Source organism: Rhinichthys klamathensis, unplaced genomic scaffold (assembly GCF_029890125.1).
Source record: "Rhinichthys klamathensis goyatoka isolate OS25496 unplaced genomic scaffold, OSU_Roscu_1.1 h1tg000221l_1, whole genome shotgun sequence".
In the NCBI taxonomy this organism is placed as follows: domain Eukaryota; kingdom Metazoa; phylum Chordata; class Actinopteri; order Cypriniformes; family Leuciscidae; genus Rhinichthys; species Rhinichthys klamathensis.
This window is the reverse complement of record NW_026606745.1, coordinates 1408699-1424867: the sequence shown is the minus strand read 5'-3', so window position 1 is coordinate 1424867 and position 16169 is coordinate 1408699. Positions and strand designations below refer to the sequence as shown.

General features: G+C 39.9%; 2 protein-coding genes across 2 annotated transcripts; both read left to right on the top strand.

Annotated features, from left to right (window-relative positions):
* The first annotated feature begins 1015 nt into the window (after window positions 1-1015).
* On the top strand, window positions 1016-7382 carry six4b (SIX homeobox 4b). Its single transcript, XM_056264451.1, has 3 exons — window positions 1016-1848; window positions 3612-4249; window positions 6413-7382. Exons 1-3 carry the CDS (start codon window positions 1115-1117, stop codon window positions 6886-6888), a joined length of 1848 nt encoding a protein of 615 aa, XP_056120426.1. The 5' UTR covers window positions 1016-1114; the 3' UTR covers window positions 6889-7382.
* A 6195-nt stretch (window positions 7383-13577) lies between these two features.
* On the top strand, window positions 13578-15587 carry six1b (SIX homeobox 1b). The gene is made up of 2 exons (XM_056264450.1): window positions 13578-14397; window positions 15017-15587. Exons 1-2 carry the CDS (start codon window positions 13838-13840, stop codon window positions 15309-15311), a joined length of 855 nt encoding a protein of 284 aa, XP_056120425.1. The 5' UTR covers window positions 13578-13837; the 3' UTR covers window positions 15312-15587.
* Window positions 15588-16169: the final 582 nt, after the last annotated feature.

The following is a 16169-nucleotide window of genomic DNA, read 5'->3' as shown; positions in this document are numbered from 1 at the left end:
ATATAAATTAACTCAAAACTGTGAAAAATAAATGTCAAGTACAAAGAGTCCTGTTGTTATAACCAATACTGGGGTTTTAAAGTTTGTCTATTAATAATTTATTGTGGTAATCAAAAATTTCACCATCATTCACTTTAAACATTTGAATAAAAATAGTTAATATTTAGTCAATATTTTAATTTATCAGCAAATCAAATATATAAATACATAAAGCAGGCTAACTACTTTAAAAACACTGTGTTTGTGCTTCTAGGCAAATACAAGTATATGGAAAACGTATATAAAAACGTATTTAGAAAATGTATGTATATATATATACTTCACCTAATCTGAACTGAAAATTGTAAGTGTTTGTGACTGTGCTGCCTTAATTTTTTTAAGTTTAGTCAAGTTGAAATGTTATAGAGAATAAAGCTGACTACAACTGAAATAAATCATTGCAGTTTAGTCAACTTTAAATGTAAAGTTGTTCTAACTCAAATTATATGTTCATTTCATTTCACTTGTTTTATAGTCCAGTCTACTTTATTTTAAGTTTAGTCAACTTGAAATGTGAATTTGATGCTCATTCAGATGATAATCTTTTAATATTCATTAACAGATCATGATATAAAATTGCACTTCTTTTTTTTGGGGGGGGGGGGTCTTATAATTTCTATCACCTCCGGAGGGTAGTGATATTGCCTATTAAGCTCATGTCTAAGTTGCTTTTACTACTCATTCTTCAAGAAAAGGCATGTTTTGGCCTCATAGCAGTCAGTGATGACACAATCTGAACAGGAAGCAACTACTTTGTACATATGAAAATGTGAAAACCCGTTCTTAGTATTGTGTGAGGACGTTGTGCAGCCTGCATTACCTTGCGCAGGTACTCGCGTTATAAATGGCACCCTTGAAAGACGTTCCCAGCGCAAACATTATCTTCACATCCCAGTCGCTCCACCCCGCAGGGCCAGAGCGGCGAATCAAAATGCGCTCAGGACTTGGACTCCTTTCCAACGTGGGTTGTGGAGTTAAACTTGTAGTGGAACGGGGGACGCCAGATCTTATCCACACCACACAGCGGCCAGATACTTGATCGTGCTTGGATGGAGGGGCGAAACCCGATCGCCTGATGTGCTGCCTGAAACCCAGAGGAGTGACTTATCAGGACGCGTTCAAAATGTCTTCTTCCTCAAGCGAGGTCATTAGTGCCGATGAGATCAAGAGGGAGAATCGTGGGAGTGTCAAGCTGTCAGTGCTGGACCCCGCGGAGTTGCAGATGGAGAATGCCGAACTTTTGGACTGCTCGCCGGCCTCCCTGGCCTTTTCCCCAGAGCAGGTCGCGTGCGTCTGCGAAGCGCTGCTGCAGGGTGGGAATGTGGAGCGCCTGGCCAGGTTCCTCTGGTCACTGCCGCAGAGTGACCTGCTGCAGGGGAACGAGAGCATCCTGAAAGCTCAAGCGATAGTCGCGTTCCACCAGGCCCGCTACCAAGAGCTCTACTGCATTTTAGAGAACCACAGTTTCAGTCCGTCAAACCACTCGTCTCTGCAGGATATGTGGTACAAGGCGCGCTACACCGAGGCGGAGAAGGCGCGGGGCAGACCGCTGGGTGCCGTGGACAAGTATCGCTTACGCAGGAAATATCCGCTGCCTCGGACAATCTGGGACGGAGAGGAGACCGTGTATTGTTTCAAAGAGAGGTCTAGGAACGCACTGAAGGAAATGTACAAGCGGAACCGGTACCCATCTCCGGCCGAGAAACGAAATCTGGCTAAAATGACAGGACTTTCTCTGACGCAGGTCAGCAACTGGTTCAAAAACAGGAGGCAGAGAGACAGAAATCCATCCGAGGCGCAGTCAAAAAGGTAGGACGCAGTTATAGCCTAGTCGTATCTAAATCGTTGACTGAGAGGGGGACACGTATGATGGAATGCGCGAGACCGAATGGAGGACACGTTTCATCAATGTTTTGAAATACGAAGCTTTGAGCGCTTCTAGGTGTAGTTTTAAAGACCGTGACGCGTTCACTCTTAAAAATGAAGGTTCTTCAGTGCTTCTTTGAAGTCACATAGTGTTATCAACGAATCATTTTCTTATTTAAAGCCATTTTGGCTGTAGGGTTCTTGAGTTGGCTATAATAAAAAGTTATTTATGTTGTATAAAAAGTTGTTCAGATTATATTCGTCTCTGAAACCGTTGAAAGCAATTTTAAAGTACATTTTGAAGTATGATTTTCAAAAGAATTGGAGAATAAAATAACGTTCTTTGAAGAATTGTTTAAAAGTTCTTCTTTGACATACAAAACCAACATTTTGAGTCGGTTCAGCTAACTAATACTAAGCCTCTTTTAACGATGTAGACATTTGATAAATTGCCAGATTTAATTAAAAGGGTCACATTAATTGGATAAGCAAAACAAAGAGCTGACAAACATTTTAACAGACGTGTGTAGTTGCTTTCAAACACTACTAAAACAGACCATCGGTTTACTTTAGATATGATCAGCCATTACATTACCATAGCCATTGTCTATGTTTGTTTCTGGATTTTAAAGCCATTGTCCCACCCTGATAATCAGTCAGAGGGATCTGCACTCAATCTCCTGACGTGGCCAAAATCCTCTTCACAGCTTGAGGCAACTGAGGCAGATAAGAAGCAGCTCTGTATTTGTAACCTTTTGCGTGCACCTTGATTGTATGCCACAGAGTTTCAAGATGCGGTGGAAATAAGTAACTCTTAACCACACCGCCCACAAAATGTTGCTTTTATCATAAATAATAAATCTTAAGTCTCGTAAATAAGGGATGTCAGTTTTCCCGTATGAGTCTGCAGTGAGCGTTAGCTTTGATGTTGCACTGTCACCCTGACAAAGATAATTATTCATTGTTCGAACAAAGATGCCCATGAACTCCTTATGCGAGCCTTTTGGATCAGAAAAGATCAACGGTTTGTCGTGTCAATAAGATCTTTGTATATAGATGCGACTTGCTCGAACGATCCACCCGCAGCTGTCATAGTCTGTAAAAAGACCCTCCAAATGCCTCCAAGAGCTCAGATCCTTTTATCTGATTTTTGACCCCCGGGGGCAAGAAGTCAACTTTAGAAATGATGGCTGAGATATTTACAGAAAATGATTTTATTATACCGGTCTGTTTTTAGAAGCGCACAAGAGGTTGACTTTTACAGTAGCCTATTTGTGATTTCAACGTGCTTACAAGTTAATCAATTGGTTTATAAAGTCTATTTCCTAAAGTGTATCTACACAAGTGCCTATAGGCAGCTAGTGCTTTACGTGCGTTTTTAATTTTGAAACTCATATTTTTTTAATTTGCTGATTAACAGAGAAACAAAGAAACTAAGAGATCTAATGTTACACACAGAACGCATAAGGCATTATAAAATGAGTATGGACATTTTTTAATTTATTGTTAATACATTTTCTGGAAAATAGGAAGTAAACTACAACAATTCAAAATGAAGAGAGTAAATTCACAAGAGTGCAAATGGATGATGACTATGTAGGAAAAAAGCAATTTCTCATGCAAAACACATTTTCAGCATCAAAGCAATAAATAAACACACACACACCAAAGGGTCTATTTCTTAAACAATGATTTTTTTTTTTCAGCGAGTCAGATAATCACAGTACAGAAGATGAGTCCAGTAAAGGCCAGGAGGACTTGTCACCACGTCCCCTCTCCAGCGGCTCTTCTAGCTCAGTCGCACATGGAACAGCCCCCCCTACAGTTTACTCGGATGGAGGAACAACCACCGTCATCCAACAAATTGGAGATGTAAAAATGCCCTCACACGCAGCTGGAGGAATGAGTTTTAACGGTGACCTAGCGAGCGTGAATGCTCACTACATCAACGGTGGAGGCTACGTTCAATCACACAGTAGCAATGCTCTCCTGAATGGACTTGGCACCACAAGTGGCCATTTCTTGACCTTTGATCCCCAGAGGGTCTCCCATCACAGTCAGGACAGGCTGTTAGGTGGGTCTTCTGTGTCTTATGCTCCATTCCCAATGGGGGTTTCTGAACCTGCCTCTGGAAAGCTTGACGCCATGCAGACTCTAGTTTCCAATGCTGAAGATGGAATTATTTCTTCAGTAGTTTCCTTTGCTTCGGCCCCCTCCACGCCATCCACTACCTCAGGAGCCCTTCATCTCAGCAGTTACAGTGTGGTCAATCTTCAAGGAAATGAAACCACCATGGGTCTTCCTCCTCTAATGCTGCCACCATCCTCAACATCATCCACTCACGGTAGGAGGACCTTATTCATTAAGAGAGATTGCTTAAAGGGATGTTCACCCAAAAATACAAATTGTGTCGTTACAAACCTGTATGACTGACTTTCTTCTGCAGAACACTTAAGGAACATTTTGTTGTCTCAGTGTCTTTTTGTGCATTCAATGAATGTCAGCAACGTTGGTGTCTGCCACTTCCAGTTTAAAACGTCTGATTTGCGCCTCTGCGTCTCATGCATATCTCTTTGAAGATACAATAACAACAATACCTTAAGTAGTCGGAGCACTTCTAGTGAGCTCATGAGAGCCAGAGTAATTACATCATCGCTTTGGAGAATAAGACTGAACATTTATGCGGTTAAGCTTGCCAAAAGCGACCGCAGAGCTAGATGCAAAAGAGCAGAGGTTTTGCAAGAGAGCCATGTGGGTCGCGGGCAGTTGGAGTGTATTTGTGGGTAAAACTGTGAGAGGCATGTGAGGGTCCAGGTCAACTGGCTAGAGGATCATACCAAACGCAGGCCTCTCAACACGGTCCCCACCTCCCCTTCATGGCCCTAACCACTCACTAATGGTTCTTTCCATGAATATTTTATGGCCACATCAATAACAGCAAGGCTAGCTGCGTTCTGCTCCTCTCTCGCTCGTCTGTTTTATCCTTTAATGTGCAGTTTACGAGCCACATAAAAACAAACCCACCCCTGGCTGAACTTTTGATTTAGAAGGAAAACAGTTGGGCCCAAACGATCCAGCAAGAAAAAGACGATATTAAAATTGTTTAGCCGAAACCCTGTTTCCTTGTGCCCATAATTTTCAAGGCAATTCAATAAAATATGTCTTCATAAAAACACAAAGTTTGATCTCCATTGCCTCGCAAATACAAAGAAACATTAGCAGTGCCATTCTTGTCTGCGAAGTCAAAACTCAAAAGTGAGATGTAATTTCAGATTTTTTTTCAAAACGTACAAGTCAGATGGAAGGAACACATGTTCCTGACCCCCTTTATACAACAGCCCACCCTCACAAGCAATGACTGCGGGAAGCTACAGAAAACTTGTAGAAAACATTGGTTCTAGTTTCAGAAAGTGAGCTATAAAGGGAGGGGAGGAGGAGTTTGGGCTCTGTGATTATTTATCAGACATTTGTGCAAGCCTAATGGAAGAAAAGTGTCTGGCCGAATGCCAGAGGCTGTCACTGCAAGAGACATGTGCCAAGAACCACATTCTAGAGTTACAAGGAAATCATAGCGAGTCTAACCGCAAACAGAAAATGAAAAAGGTGTTTCATTTTACAGTTCACTTGAAAAGTTCTGAAGAAAAGAAGTTCAAAAAGATAGACTGAAAGAATGACCGAGAAAGAAAGAGAGAGAAAAAGATGCGAACCTCTTGAGATACGAACAAAGGAGTCCCATCTGGATAAACAGATCACACCTCTGTCCTTTCTCTCTCATCCATTCTCAAATGAGTTGTATTAAACTGGGAGGTTGATGTCCAGGCCATTCTGCAAAGGTGTTTGGGTTTACCTCGAAGTCACAGCTCAATGTGTGAACTTTTTGAGTAGGTTTTCCATGTAAGTTTTATGGACTGAATGAAAAGGGAAAGTCTGTTTTCTCTAATGATATAAATATTATGGTTCTACATGATGCAGAATAATAATTAAAATCCTGTCCACTTTTTTTGAGAAAAATGGTCTCTATAGATTAGAAACTGACATTTTTGACAGAATTGGGAGATTTATTCAAACATAGGCCTGCATAAAATAATTAAGAAATCAGAGAACATGTAAAAAATACACTACATTTAAAATATAGCCTACTTTTAACAATATATTTACAAATTTTGCAATATGCTCTTCTTTAAAATTCCATTTTCTTGCTAACTAATGCGGCTAATGATATGATGCGGCTAACTAATGATGCGGCTCTAGTGATCTGCCCACGGCACATTAAACACCGGTATTTAAATTTAGAATTACAAACAATATAAGACACACCAAAAACAATATATATATGTATATTATTTTTTTAATAATCCTGTTTCTCCACAAACAGCTGCAACTTCCGGCTCAAATAGATAAAGCATGCGCGTCTATATAGCCTATTCAATATTTTATGAAGCTTACCAGAGATGGAGAACTACACTTACTGAACTGGATTTCATTTTCTCTTTTATCCCCTATACAGGCTCTGCTCCTTTGGGCAATGTGGTCAGTGACTCTTCCCAGCACTCGAGCCAAACCCTGCTCTACACCCAGACTGTGAAGCAGGAGCCTTTGGATGTGTCCGGAAGCTACACTTATCATTCTGAAATGCCCCTGGACCAAGGAGGCAACCTGGGCTACACAGCCTCCCTTTTCCTTTCGTCTTCCTCCACTAGTGGTTCTCTTCAACCTACCGTAACAGCCACAGTCACCTCTGCCCTCTCCAGCACCGAGGTACATCACGCTCTGAGTCAAGCTGGACGTGGACTCCAAGAGAACAGTGTAGCCCTGTCTTCAGACTACAGGTCTCATGATGTCCAGCTGCCCAACAGCCTGCAGGTTGCTTCTAGGGCAGGAGAAGGCCCAGTCAGGGTTGTTTGTGGGGATCTGGACATGGAAGGGAAAGAGCTGGCCAAGCTGCAGACTGTGCAGATGGACGATGATGGAAGCGACCTCTGATGATGTCATTAAAAATGAAGAGCAGCATTTCACTCGTGCTGGAGCGGTTTTGTCTCACCACATTGTACTCTTACGGACTCTGTGAGCACAAATCATTCTCGAATGACCCCGATGGATATAAAATACGAACAGTGCCTTCCTGTCCTCAGATATCCCAACTTGCACTAAGAGGGCTGCAGAATGTACCAGGCAATGCACTGACCTTTTGAAGATTATTTGGCTGCAGTGTCTTTACTCACACCTCAAAACATGTACGAAAAGACGCATTAAAAAGCACAAAACGAATGTGCTCTGAATGAAAAAAAACTGCAGCTTTTTTCATTTGATAAGATTTTACTGAAGCACAGATTTTTGTTGTTGTTATTTTTGGTCTTTTGTATTTAAATTCTTTGAGTGTGACGATGCAAATGTGATAAAGCGTATTTTGTTATGTTTGACTTGAGGAATTTTATGTTACAAAATTTTTGATTCAAACATACAACTCTTTCTATGCATCCCTGTGTGGACTTTTTTGTTGTTGTTGTTGTTGTTGTTGTTGTTTTTTTGTAAAGTATATCATCTTGACCATCAACTGGTCACATGTGCCTTCCTCATAAACTGTAAATATACTAGGAAGCTAGGCTAGACAACAAGACATTTGTTTGGTAGAATTTATGAGAAATAACTGAAGTATGAGTGTTTGTTTTTCTTGATTTGTGTGCAGACTGTTTTCAAATGATTTGGGCGTATATGCTGTTATTTACTTTATCTTTAGAAAATGCCCGGCGCTCAGTTCTGTGATCCTTGCAGGACAAGAAGAATATTCTTAAGGTGTGGTCACATTTATTGTAGTTCAGCAAATTTCATTGGCAGAATGCAGTCATTTTAATAGGGATTGGGATATTTTGCATTTGGGTGAAAGGTTTCCCCTCACAGATTTCACAACAGGTTCAAATTAGTCTCGCAAATTCGCTACATTGACCAACAGAAAGCTGCTTTGTTTGAAAGTGACTTCAGTACTTCATACATCGCTACAATATTGAAAATAGACAAATGACATTTTCTGTCTCCACATTTTGCTAAGATTTCACTAATGTGACCACACCTTTACACCAAAAGTGAGCTCTGTACATATAGTTCAAGAACCACGAGAAAACCTAAAACGTCAGTCCTGCTTGAAAAACCTATTTTTTCTAAACCCTTCCACCCTATTAAATATTTATATTTGTACATATATAATGAATGATCCGAGGGTTGTCTATGTCACTGACACCGGTGTTTCACATTAGAGTCCTAGCCAGATAATTCAATAAGTAACGGGAATGACATCACTTTCAATGAATCATCTCTTATTGGAAGCACCAGGTAAGTCGGCTATTTGTTTTTAACCAATGGCAGGCATGATGTCGGTCTAAAGGACATCCAAGACTATCCATTTAACCAGATCAGGCTACAACTTGGACCCCCTGGATGGCTGGCGGTGATCTCAGACATTACTAATGCATGGACGTACACATATGCAGGACGGTGGAGATCAAGCTTGTGTTCTCACCAGGGGCGTCCTCTGTGATCTCTAGCCAAAACCTGGCAGCTGAATAAGCCCCGCTCACTCTTAAAGTGTCATATGGTACCTGTCATGACATTACTCAAAGTAAAGGTCATCCAAAAAGCCAGAGTATATGAGGAGAAGTTACAGATCCTTATTAGATTTCCTGAACCGTCCTCACATGATCTAGCAGGAATAGACTTTTGGCCAGGACTCCAGGGCAAAAATGCAGGCTCATCGTTTGGTAGATTATGAACGGGTGATACAGGAGATATATATATTCTGTTCTTAATATTATTACAATATAACATTATATATATATTATAACAGGAATTTCATATCGCACATCAATGTGTTGTAGCACAATATAGGCAGCAGATTTTTTCATTTATGAGACTGGTATCTATGCAAATTTTGATTGTTCAAGAAAGTGTGAAAGTAGGAGCCAGAATGTCCTACTGCTGTGGGAACATTTCCTTGTCTTGGCGCGCAGTTGTCTACACCAGCCCGTGTGAGTCAGCGCTAATTGAATGGCGCCCAGGTAGGATTTGCTCCCTCGCACAAAGGAGGAGACAAAAAAGCACATTGGGTAAAGAATCTATTGTTACCTGCCCAAAGGTGACCCTGTCGCCTAGGGCACCAGATTAGTTGATTGCCAGGTATCAGGTGGCGCCTTCTGGAATACTGCAGGGTAAGAAAGCACTATTGTCTGGGGCTTTAAGCAAAGAAATGGTGGTCGCACGAAAGAGGGACATGTGTGTTTTATGTCCCCAATTTCCCCTTGGTAGACTATATGTCACTGTCCATTTCATGGGAAGCAGTGTTATGTTGCTTTTCTGTATTATTTAAATACAAAATACGTCACTCCATCACCTACCGTGAATGGGATGATTCATCTTTTATAACAAAAGAAGGCACAGAAGAGAACAAAAAAACACCTTTCTTTTAATTCGCTCTCCAGTTTCACCAAAAGAATGCAAAGTACAAGGAACTTAGTGTCAACCACAAATATATATATATCATGAGAAAAGTACTGTACATCAAAAAAAAAAAAAATCATGGTTTAGCAGATTATATTATAGATGTTAAGAAAGTAATAACAGATCCACACCCCAGAAGACAGCAATTTTCAGCATATTTGAATTTTTTTAAATCAAAGTGAAGATGTTCATAAATCCTGGGAAAGACAGGCCATAAAAAATAAGAAACCCTGCAGAAGTGGGCTTATTAAAGAACCTGACCCCTGACTTTTTCTGGAGGTTTCAAAGTGTGGCATTTAGTGAAGCACAGCAGACTGTGAAGCACATGTAACCGGACCCTTGTGCCCACTGCACCACAGCACTATATACTGTGCGCTAATGTGAGGTCAAGGGGCAACTGGGTCTGAGACCCACCACTTCTGTACACACACACCCTCTTTAATATAGAGAAAATTAATCTATGTTTGTTTTATGCAAACACTGAGTGAACAAGTACTTCCAAATACTTTCATACACACAAAAAAAATAATAATTCTAAGCAAGGGGATTATGAAACATATTTTATAATATTTAAATGTATATATATATATATAAAATAAATATTTAAAATATAATTCTATATATCATATAATAATATAATAATATATGTTCTAATATCACTAGAACATCCAAGCCAGCAGGGGTCAGCAGAATGACTTCAATATCTAATCCATTAAATGTAAGGGATGCTCATAAGCTATAGTTTTAAATGCTATATTGAGAGCTTTGTGGCATGGGTCTGCCTTGACTTTGCAAACTTTACTTAAACAGAAAAATATAAGCATGAATGCTGATGGGTTTGTGGCATGAGGAAACCAAAGACTTGATACCACACATAAAAGCTTTAAAATACAACTCAAAACTTGTCCTATCACATTATTGTGCAGACAGCAAGTGCAAGCTACTTTCTGAAATAACCGCATTTATTGTTATCATTGATGTTTCTGATTAGAATGGGGAAAAACACTAACAATGTGACAAACAAAGTGATGAGTGTCCTAATCATGTCCTACTGGGAGTCGGAAAAACAAACATTTTTTTTCTTATTTATTTATTTTTATTTATTTATTATTTAGTAGTGTTTGGGGCATAATAAACAGATGACACAACCACTTTTGTAAAAACTAAATAAATAAATAAGTTTGAAAGAAATATCTTATTTCATATGAATTAAATAAAAATAGTAGGCCTATGTAATTAATCTGCTGTGTCTCCCAGCAGATGAAAACACACACACACACACACACACACACACACACACACACATCCTGATGTCCTCTACTGAGGACACAACGGAAAAAAAGTCTTTCTTGTACAGTAAATTAAACTCTGCTTGAAAAACTCAAGAAACAATCTGTACAAAAAACAAAACAATCAAATACAAGTACAAAAATAATCATGTGTGAAATAATATAAAGGGTCTCATCTCATTTTCTCAATCAGGTTCTCATTTTCATAAACCAAGAGGCTTAAAATTATTGAGCATATGCCTCAAATGACCTAATGTAGGCCTAATTTTACCCAGATTACCTTTACTCGCCCTATGACTTCAATAATTAAATGTAAATGTCACTTGCAGTTCAAACCCATTCTTTCTTTACCAATGACCAAAATTAGATTTGTGTTTTTTTTTTTTTTTTTTTTTACTGATCATTAATTCAGATAGGTTTTGTGAAAAATGTGATTGCTTTGATGTTAGCCTTTCACATCGCATTATAGAACAACATGTAGACTCTAAACCTGCAGCAAATTAAGAATAGCGTGTTTACGAACGAAATTTCTGCGTCAAACTGATTTAATAATTTTTTACATTTCAGATTTTCTGTTTAATACGCTTGGAGAGTTATGAACATGACTGAACCTTACTTTAAGAGAATGACCTCATTGTTGTTCATTGTATAGCCTACCGTGATTGCTTTTTTGAGGGAAGCAGTTTATGGTGTGTTTACCATTGGTATGTGTGCCGGAGTTCGCGTCGACCTTGCCAACCCTCGCCTTTAGGCCATAAAAGAGCACATCTTGAAATGATCAAGGCCTGAGAACGGGCACGGCCTTTCGATTTCTGAGGTTTAAGGAGGGGGCGCGCGGCAATGTGCTGGAGACATTACGACAACCCGAGCGCCGTCAATCACAGGCCCGTGTGCTGTTACACTGACGCTGATACTTGACCCCACTGACGAAATAGACCTAAATGTCGTTAAATTCAATAAAGTCTAGTCACATACAGCAATGGAAAATTGGTTATGGATTGGGAAACCACCGTTAAAAACGTATGAAACGTCATTTAATCCATTGAGATATAAGTGATAGAGAAGTCAAAATAATTTACAATATATTGTTGGTTTAACCTGCATGGTTGCCTTAAAATTTTGAGTTCATTAAAAATAAAACATCTGAGTTAATGCAATGAAGGAGATTGGTTTAATAAATAGAAACTCAAAATATCATGTTATCTGAACCACATTAATTATCTAAGTTGATTTGACGAAAGAAAGTGCAGAAAGTGTTTTACAGTGCTGTGCATTCATATGAAAAATGAATAAGCTACGCATTTAAAAACGTTTAAAGTTTTGTAAGGTTTGGTTTAATTTTGTAAAATGAGACAAAATTATTCACAAAACTTAAAGTGAGCCAATTAGACAAAATCGTGTTTTTTCTTGTTCTAAAAATATCAAATGTAGCCTACTACAACCATTTATTTTGCATTTGAAAAGAAATTGTAAGCCCAGAAAATATTTATAGTGGTAAATCTTTAGCGTTTACGTTTTGCTAAGTTTTTTTGTGCCTTGGGTGATCCCTCAGGACAGATGGACGGGGCCGCTTTCATTAGCCTGCTCCTCTGACCCTTCAGAGACAGTGGGCAAAAAGTTGTTTTCACAGGTGCACGGATTGGCTGCTAAAACCGATTAAGTCCTCGTTTTATCCCAGTGTCTTGAGGCTTGCAAGATCATTTCAGCCCATAGAGGGAACAGTGGAGGCTCCTTGAGTAGCTTTAGTCTACATTAACTGGCCCATGCGTAAAGAGCGACTTAAAAATGAACGCCGCGTCTCAAATTAAATTAAAAGAGGTGCTCCATTCTGGGTGAGTGATTGTGAGTTTCTCGTCGCCGCGGTGTCAGGTTGCAGATTTCTGCGAAGATAAAGAAACGCGATCTATGCCTTAAAACAGCGTCTGGATGGCAAAGACCTCGACGAACACAGAACTCATTTACTAATGCATCGGTTTTAGATTTCACTGTACAGAGAGAGGGGAGAGGACTAGAAAGAAAGAGCTGGAAAGAATGCATTTTTTTTTCTGAGCCAAAAGAATACAAATCATTTAAGTGCTGTAGGCTATGTTTGATGTTTTGATCTCAAGTTCAAATAAAGTAAAAGCAGAAAGGCAAAACAGAAAAAAAAATAGCATGATCAATTTTAATTTAATAGGCTATATATATTAAATATAACAAAATGTCTAAATTTTTTTGTTTTTCACCGATTTTGTTGAACTCAAATAAGTTGAAATTGAACGCAAACTCAAATTGCACTTGAAGCAGGTAATTTATTGATATTAGATTTGGCTCAGTTTATCCTTATAAATAAATGCAATTTGTTTGTGTAACCAGCGCCATTTCAGTGATTCTACTGGCCTTGCATGTTCTGTAGAATAGTTTGAAGAGCCGGGGGCGCTGCTTATCTAGTGATTAGCATTATGTTATCTAACCAGCTCGAGAGGCTGATTGTTTTTAATGGAACTCCAAATATCTCCGCGCGCATAGACGTTGCGCAGGGCGCGTGCCTTTGACAATGGCACAAGTAGAGTCAATAACAGCAATCAGCTGATGATTGCAAAGATTCTTTGCTGCGGATCAGAATTGTCTACCTAATATTAATATGCAATTGAGGCACGACTTTTTCCTCATAAATTAATAGGCTAAATGAAGATAATGTCGTTAATTTGACTCGGTTTACGTAACATAATATTGTTCATTAAAAATATGTTAGGATTAAATATAAGCGCTTTAATGTCTTTGGGTGCCTTCAGACAGTTGCTAATTGATTAGTATCGAGGTGCCCGGCTCCCTCAGGTAGAACTGGAGACGGGGGATCCAGTTTCAGACCACCGAGTCCCCGTGGGAGGAAATGGAAGCAGAGTTCTCTCCGCACTGCTGCTGGGGATAGGGCAGCTGGAGAGCCAATCAGCAGTCGCGCAGTGCTCTTTTAGCGCGACATGAGTCGATAGTGAACAAACTGTCTCCAACAAACACCCAAAACTTCACGGCGCGCGCAGAGGACATCTCCAACCCCAAAAATTTTGTCAAGCGACCTAATCGCTCCCATTGAACGAAGGCAAACGAGGTGTCACCCATTCCGCTTCCTTTATAGCATCTAGAGGAGAGCGGTTTGGTAGCGGGAGTCAGACGTCATGTCAATGCTGCCTTCTTTCGGGTTTACTCAGGAGCAAGTCGCGTGTGTATGTGAGGTGCTGCAACAAGGGGGGAACCTTGAGCGTCTCGGCCGTTTTCTGTGGTCTCTTCCGGCCTGCGACCATCTCCACAAGAACGAGAGCGTCCTCAAAGCCAAGGCTGTAGTCGCCTTTCATCGTGGAAACTTCAGGGAACTTTATAAGATACTAGAGAGTCACCAGTTCTCTCCGCACAACCACCCGAAGCTGCAGCAGCTGTGGCTTAAGGCCCATTACGTTGAGGCTGAGAAGCTGAGGGGGCGACCGCTGGGAGCGGTGGGGAAATACCGAGTGCGCAGGAAATTTCCTCTGCCACGCACAATATGGGACGGCGAGGAGACCAGCTACTGTTTTAAGGAGAAATCCCGCGGTGTGCTGCGGGAGTGGTACACGCACAACCCCTATCCATCTCCTCGGGAGAAGAGGGAGTTGGCTGAGGCCACAGGGCTGACCACCACCCAAGTGAGCAACTGGTTTAAAAACAGACGGCAGAGGGATCGCGCAGCGGAGGCAAAAGAAAGGTAAGCTCAGTCACCTGAGAACAAAATAAAAACGCGTTCCATACAGCCAATTCAGCCCTTCGTTCCACTTAGTTCACAGCTGACTGCTGATGATGCTATTGTTGACACGTCTAGGCTATAGTTTGATTCCAAGAGCGCTGCTTTTGGTCAGTCCTCAAAATATTAACATCGTATCAGTGTACAAACGTACAGTTGTTACATTAAGGGTCTGATTAACTCTTAGAAAATATAGGTTGATATAGTCACGTCATAAGTTATAATATTTGTTGACTTGGATAAAACCCCTTATTTTAGCCCATGTTAGCAGATGGAGCACATTTTTTTTAGATCATTTCTTTTTACATTTTTATATTTGTCAGCAGTCAAAATAAAAGAGAACGTTTCAACTTAATTATAAAATCTCAATATTTTCAGGTGAAATCGAAGGTTTCATTTCGATGGCCATTCGGTATATAAATACATTTTAATGTGAGAATTTGTTCTTCTTCTTGCACAGTCATCCGTCATGACCAAATTAGATTTATATTTGAGAAGACTACGAATTTATATTTTACACAGCGTATTTGATCTACAAATGTTAAATGTACCTGCGTAACCCTCATCTCATTATCTTTGACAGAGAGAACAGCGAAAACAACAACACGGGCGCAAACAAACAGAACCAGCTTTCACCGCTGGACGGCGGGAAGTCCCTGATGTCAAGCTCGGAGGACGAGTTCTCGCCCCCGCAGAGTCCTGACCAGAACTCCGTGCTCCTGCTCCAGGGTAATATGAGCCACCCCGGCGCGTCCGCGTATTCCATGACCGGCCTCGGCGCCGCGCAGTCGGTACACGGCATGCAAGGACACCCACATCAACTCCAGGATTCTTTACTGGGACCCTTAACTTCAAGCCTAGTGGACCTCGGTTCTTAAGTGATTACGACTGAGCTTTTATTTATTTTTGTTTATTTTGTACCAAATATAGACTGAGATCTGCCACTTTTACTGTATATATATATATATAAAGGAAAAATGAACAGTATAAATCTAAATAAAAATCCTTAGTTTTTCTCTGGTTCTCAGAGAAAAACTCAGTGGTACGCTTTACCGTGGTAGACTATTACGGACTGACATTTGCCAAGTCGTTAAACTGGTCAGAAGACAAACCAAAAGCAGTTAATAAAGCGATTCTTTTCTTCAAACTCATAAGACGTTCTTCTAGCATTTCATCACACTGTTTTGCACCAATAAAATACGAAGATGAAGTGGAAAATTAAAATACAAGTTCGCCATAAATCTGTGATATTAAATGGTGAAAAAGTGTTCACAGATGAAGGGCCATGTCTTTGTATCACAACATGTCCCCTAAATAGTTCCAAATAAATAATGAAAATGGTTAAGTAAAATTTAAAATCAGGGGGGAAAAATATTCTCTTCATGCATCAGACCAAAGATACAAAATCATTATAGGCCTATTTTTCAAAAGTAAATGATTGTAAATAATAACATTTTCCCGCTCTTTATGTTAATCCTAGATCTGACTTAAATATCAAAGTTTAACCCAAAACAATTCGTTTTGAAATCCCCGTGTCCAAATATTTTGACAAGAAATTACATACAGACCAATGGAAATTACAATACTTACAATAGGCTACTAAATAACGAATTGTAAAAAGTATGGTAAAATAAATTAGCCTAGTAGATAAAATACATATTGGATGACCCTATTTATCCTCTTATGATAATATCCCTTCTCCGTACCTATAATTTTCTATATAATGTAGGCTACTC

Bases quoted from the DNA above. Each gene is read 5' to 3' on its own strand.
- six4b (XM_056264451.1), top strand. From the start codon at position 1,115: ATGTGCTGCCTGAAACCCAGAGGAGTGACTTATCAGGACGCGTTCAAA. The intron at 1,849-3,611 runs GTAGGACGCAGT...TTTTTTTTTCAG, and splicing joins TCCGAGGCGCAGTCAAAAAG to CGAGTCAGATAATCACAGTA. The intron at 4,250-6,412 runs GTAGGAGGACCT...TCCCCTATACAG, and splicing joins CTCAACATCATCCACTCACG to GCTCTGCTCCTTTGGGCAAT.
- six1b (XM_056264450.1), top strand. From the start codon at position 13,838: ATGTCAATGCTGCCTTCTTTCGGGTTTACTCAGGAGCAAGTCGCGTGT. The intron at 14,398-15,016 runs GTAAGCTCAGTC...TATCTTTGACAG, and splicing joins GCAGCGGAGGCAAAAGAAAG to AGAGAACAGCGAAAACAACA.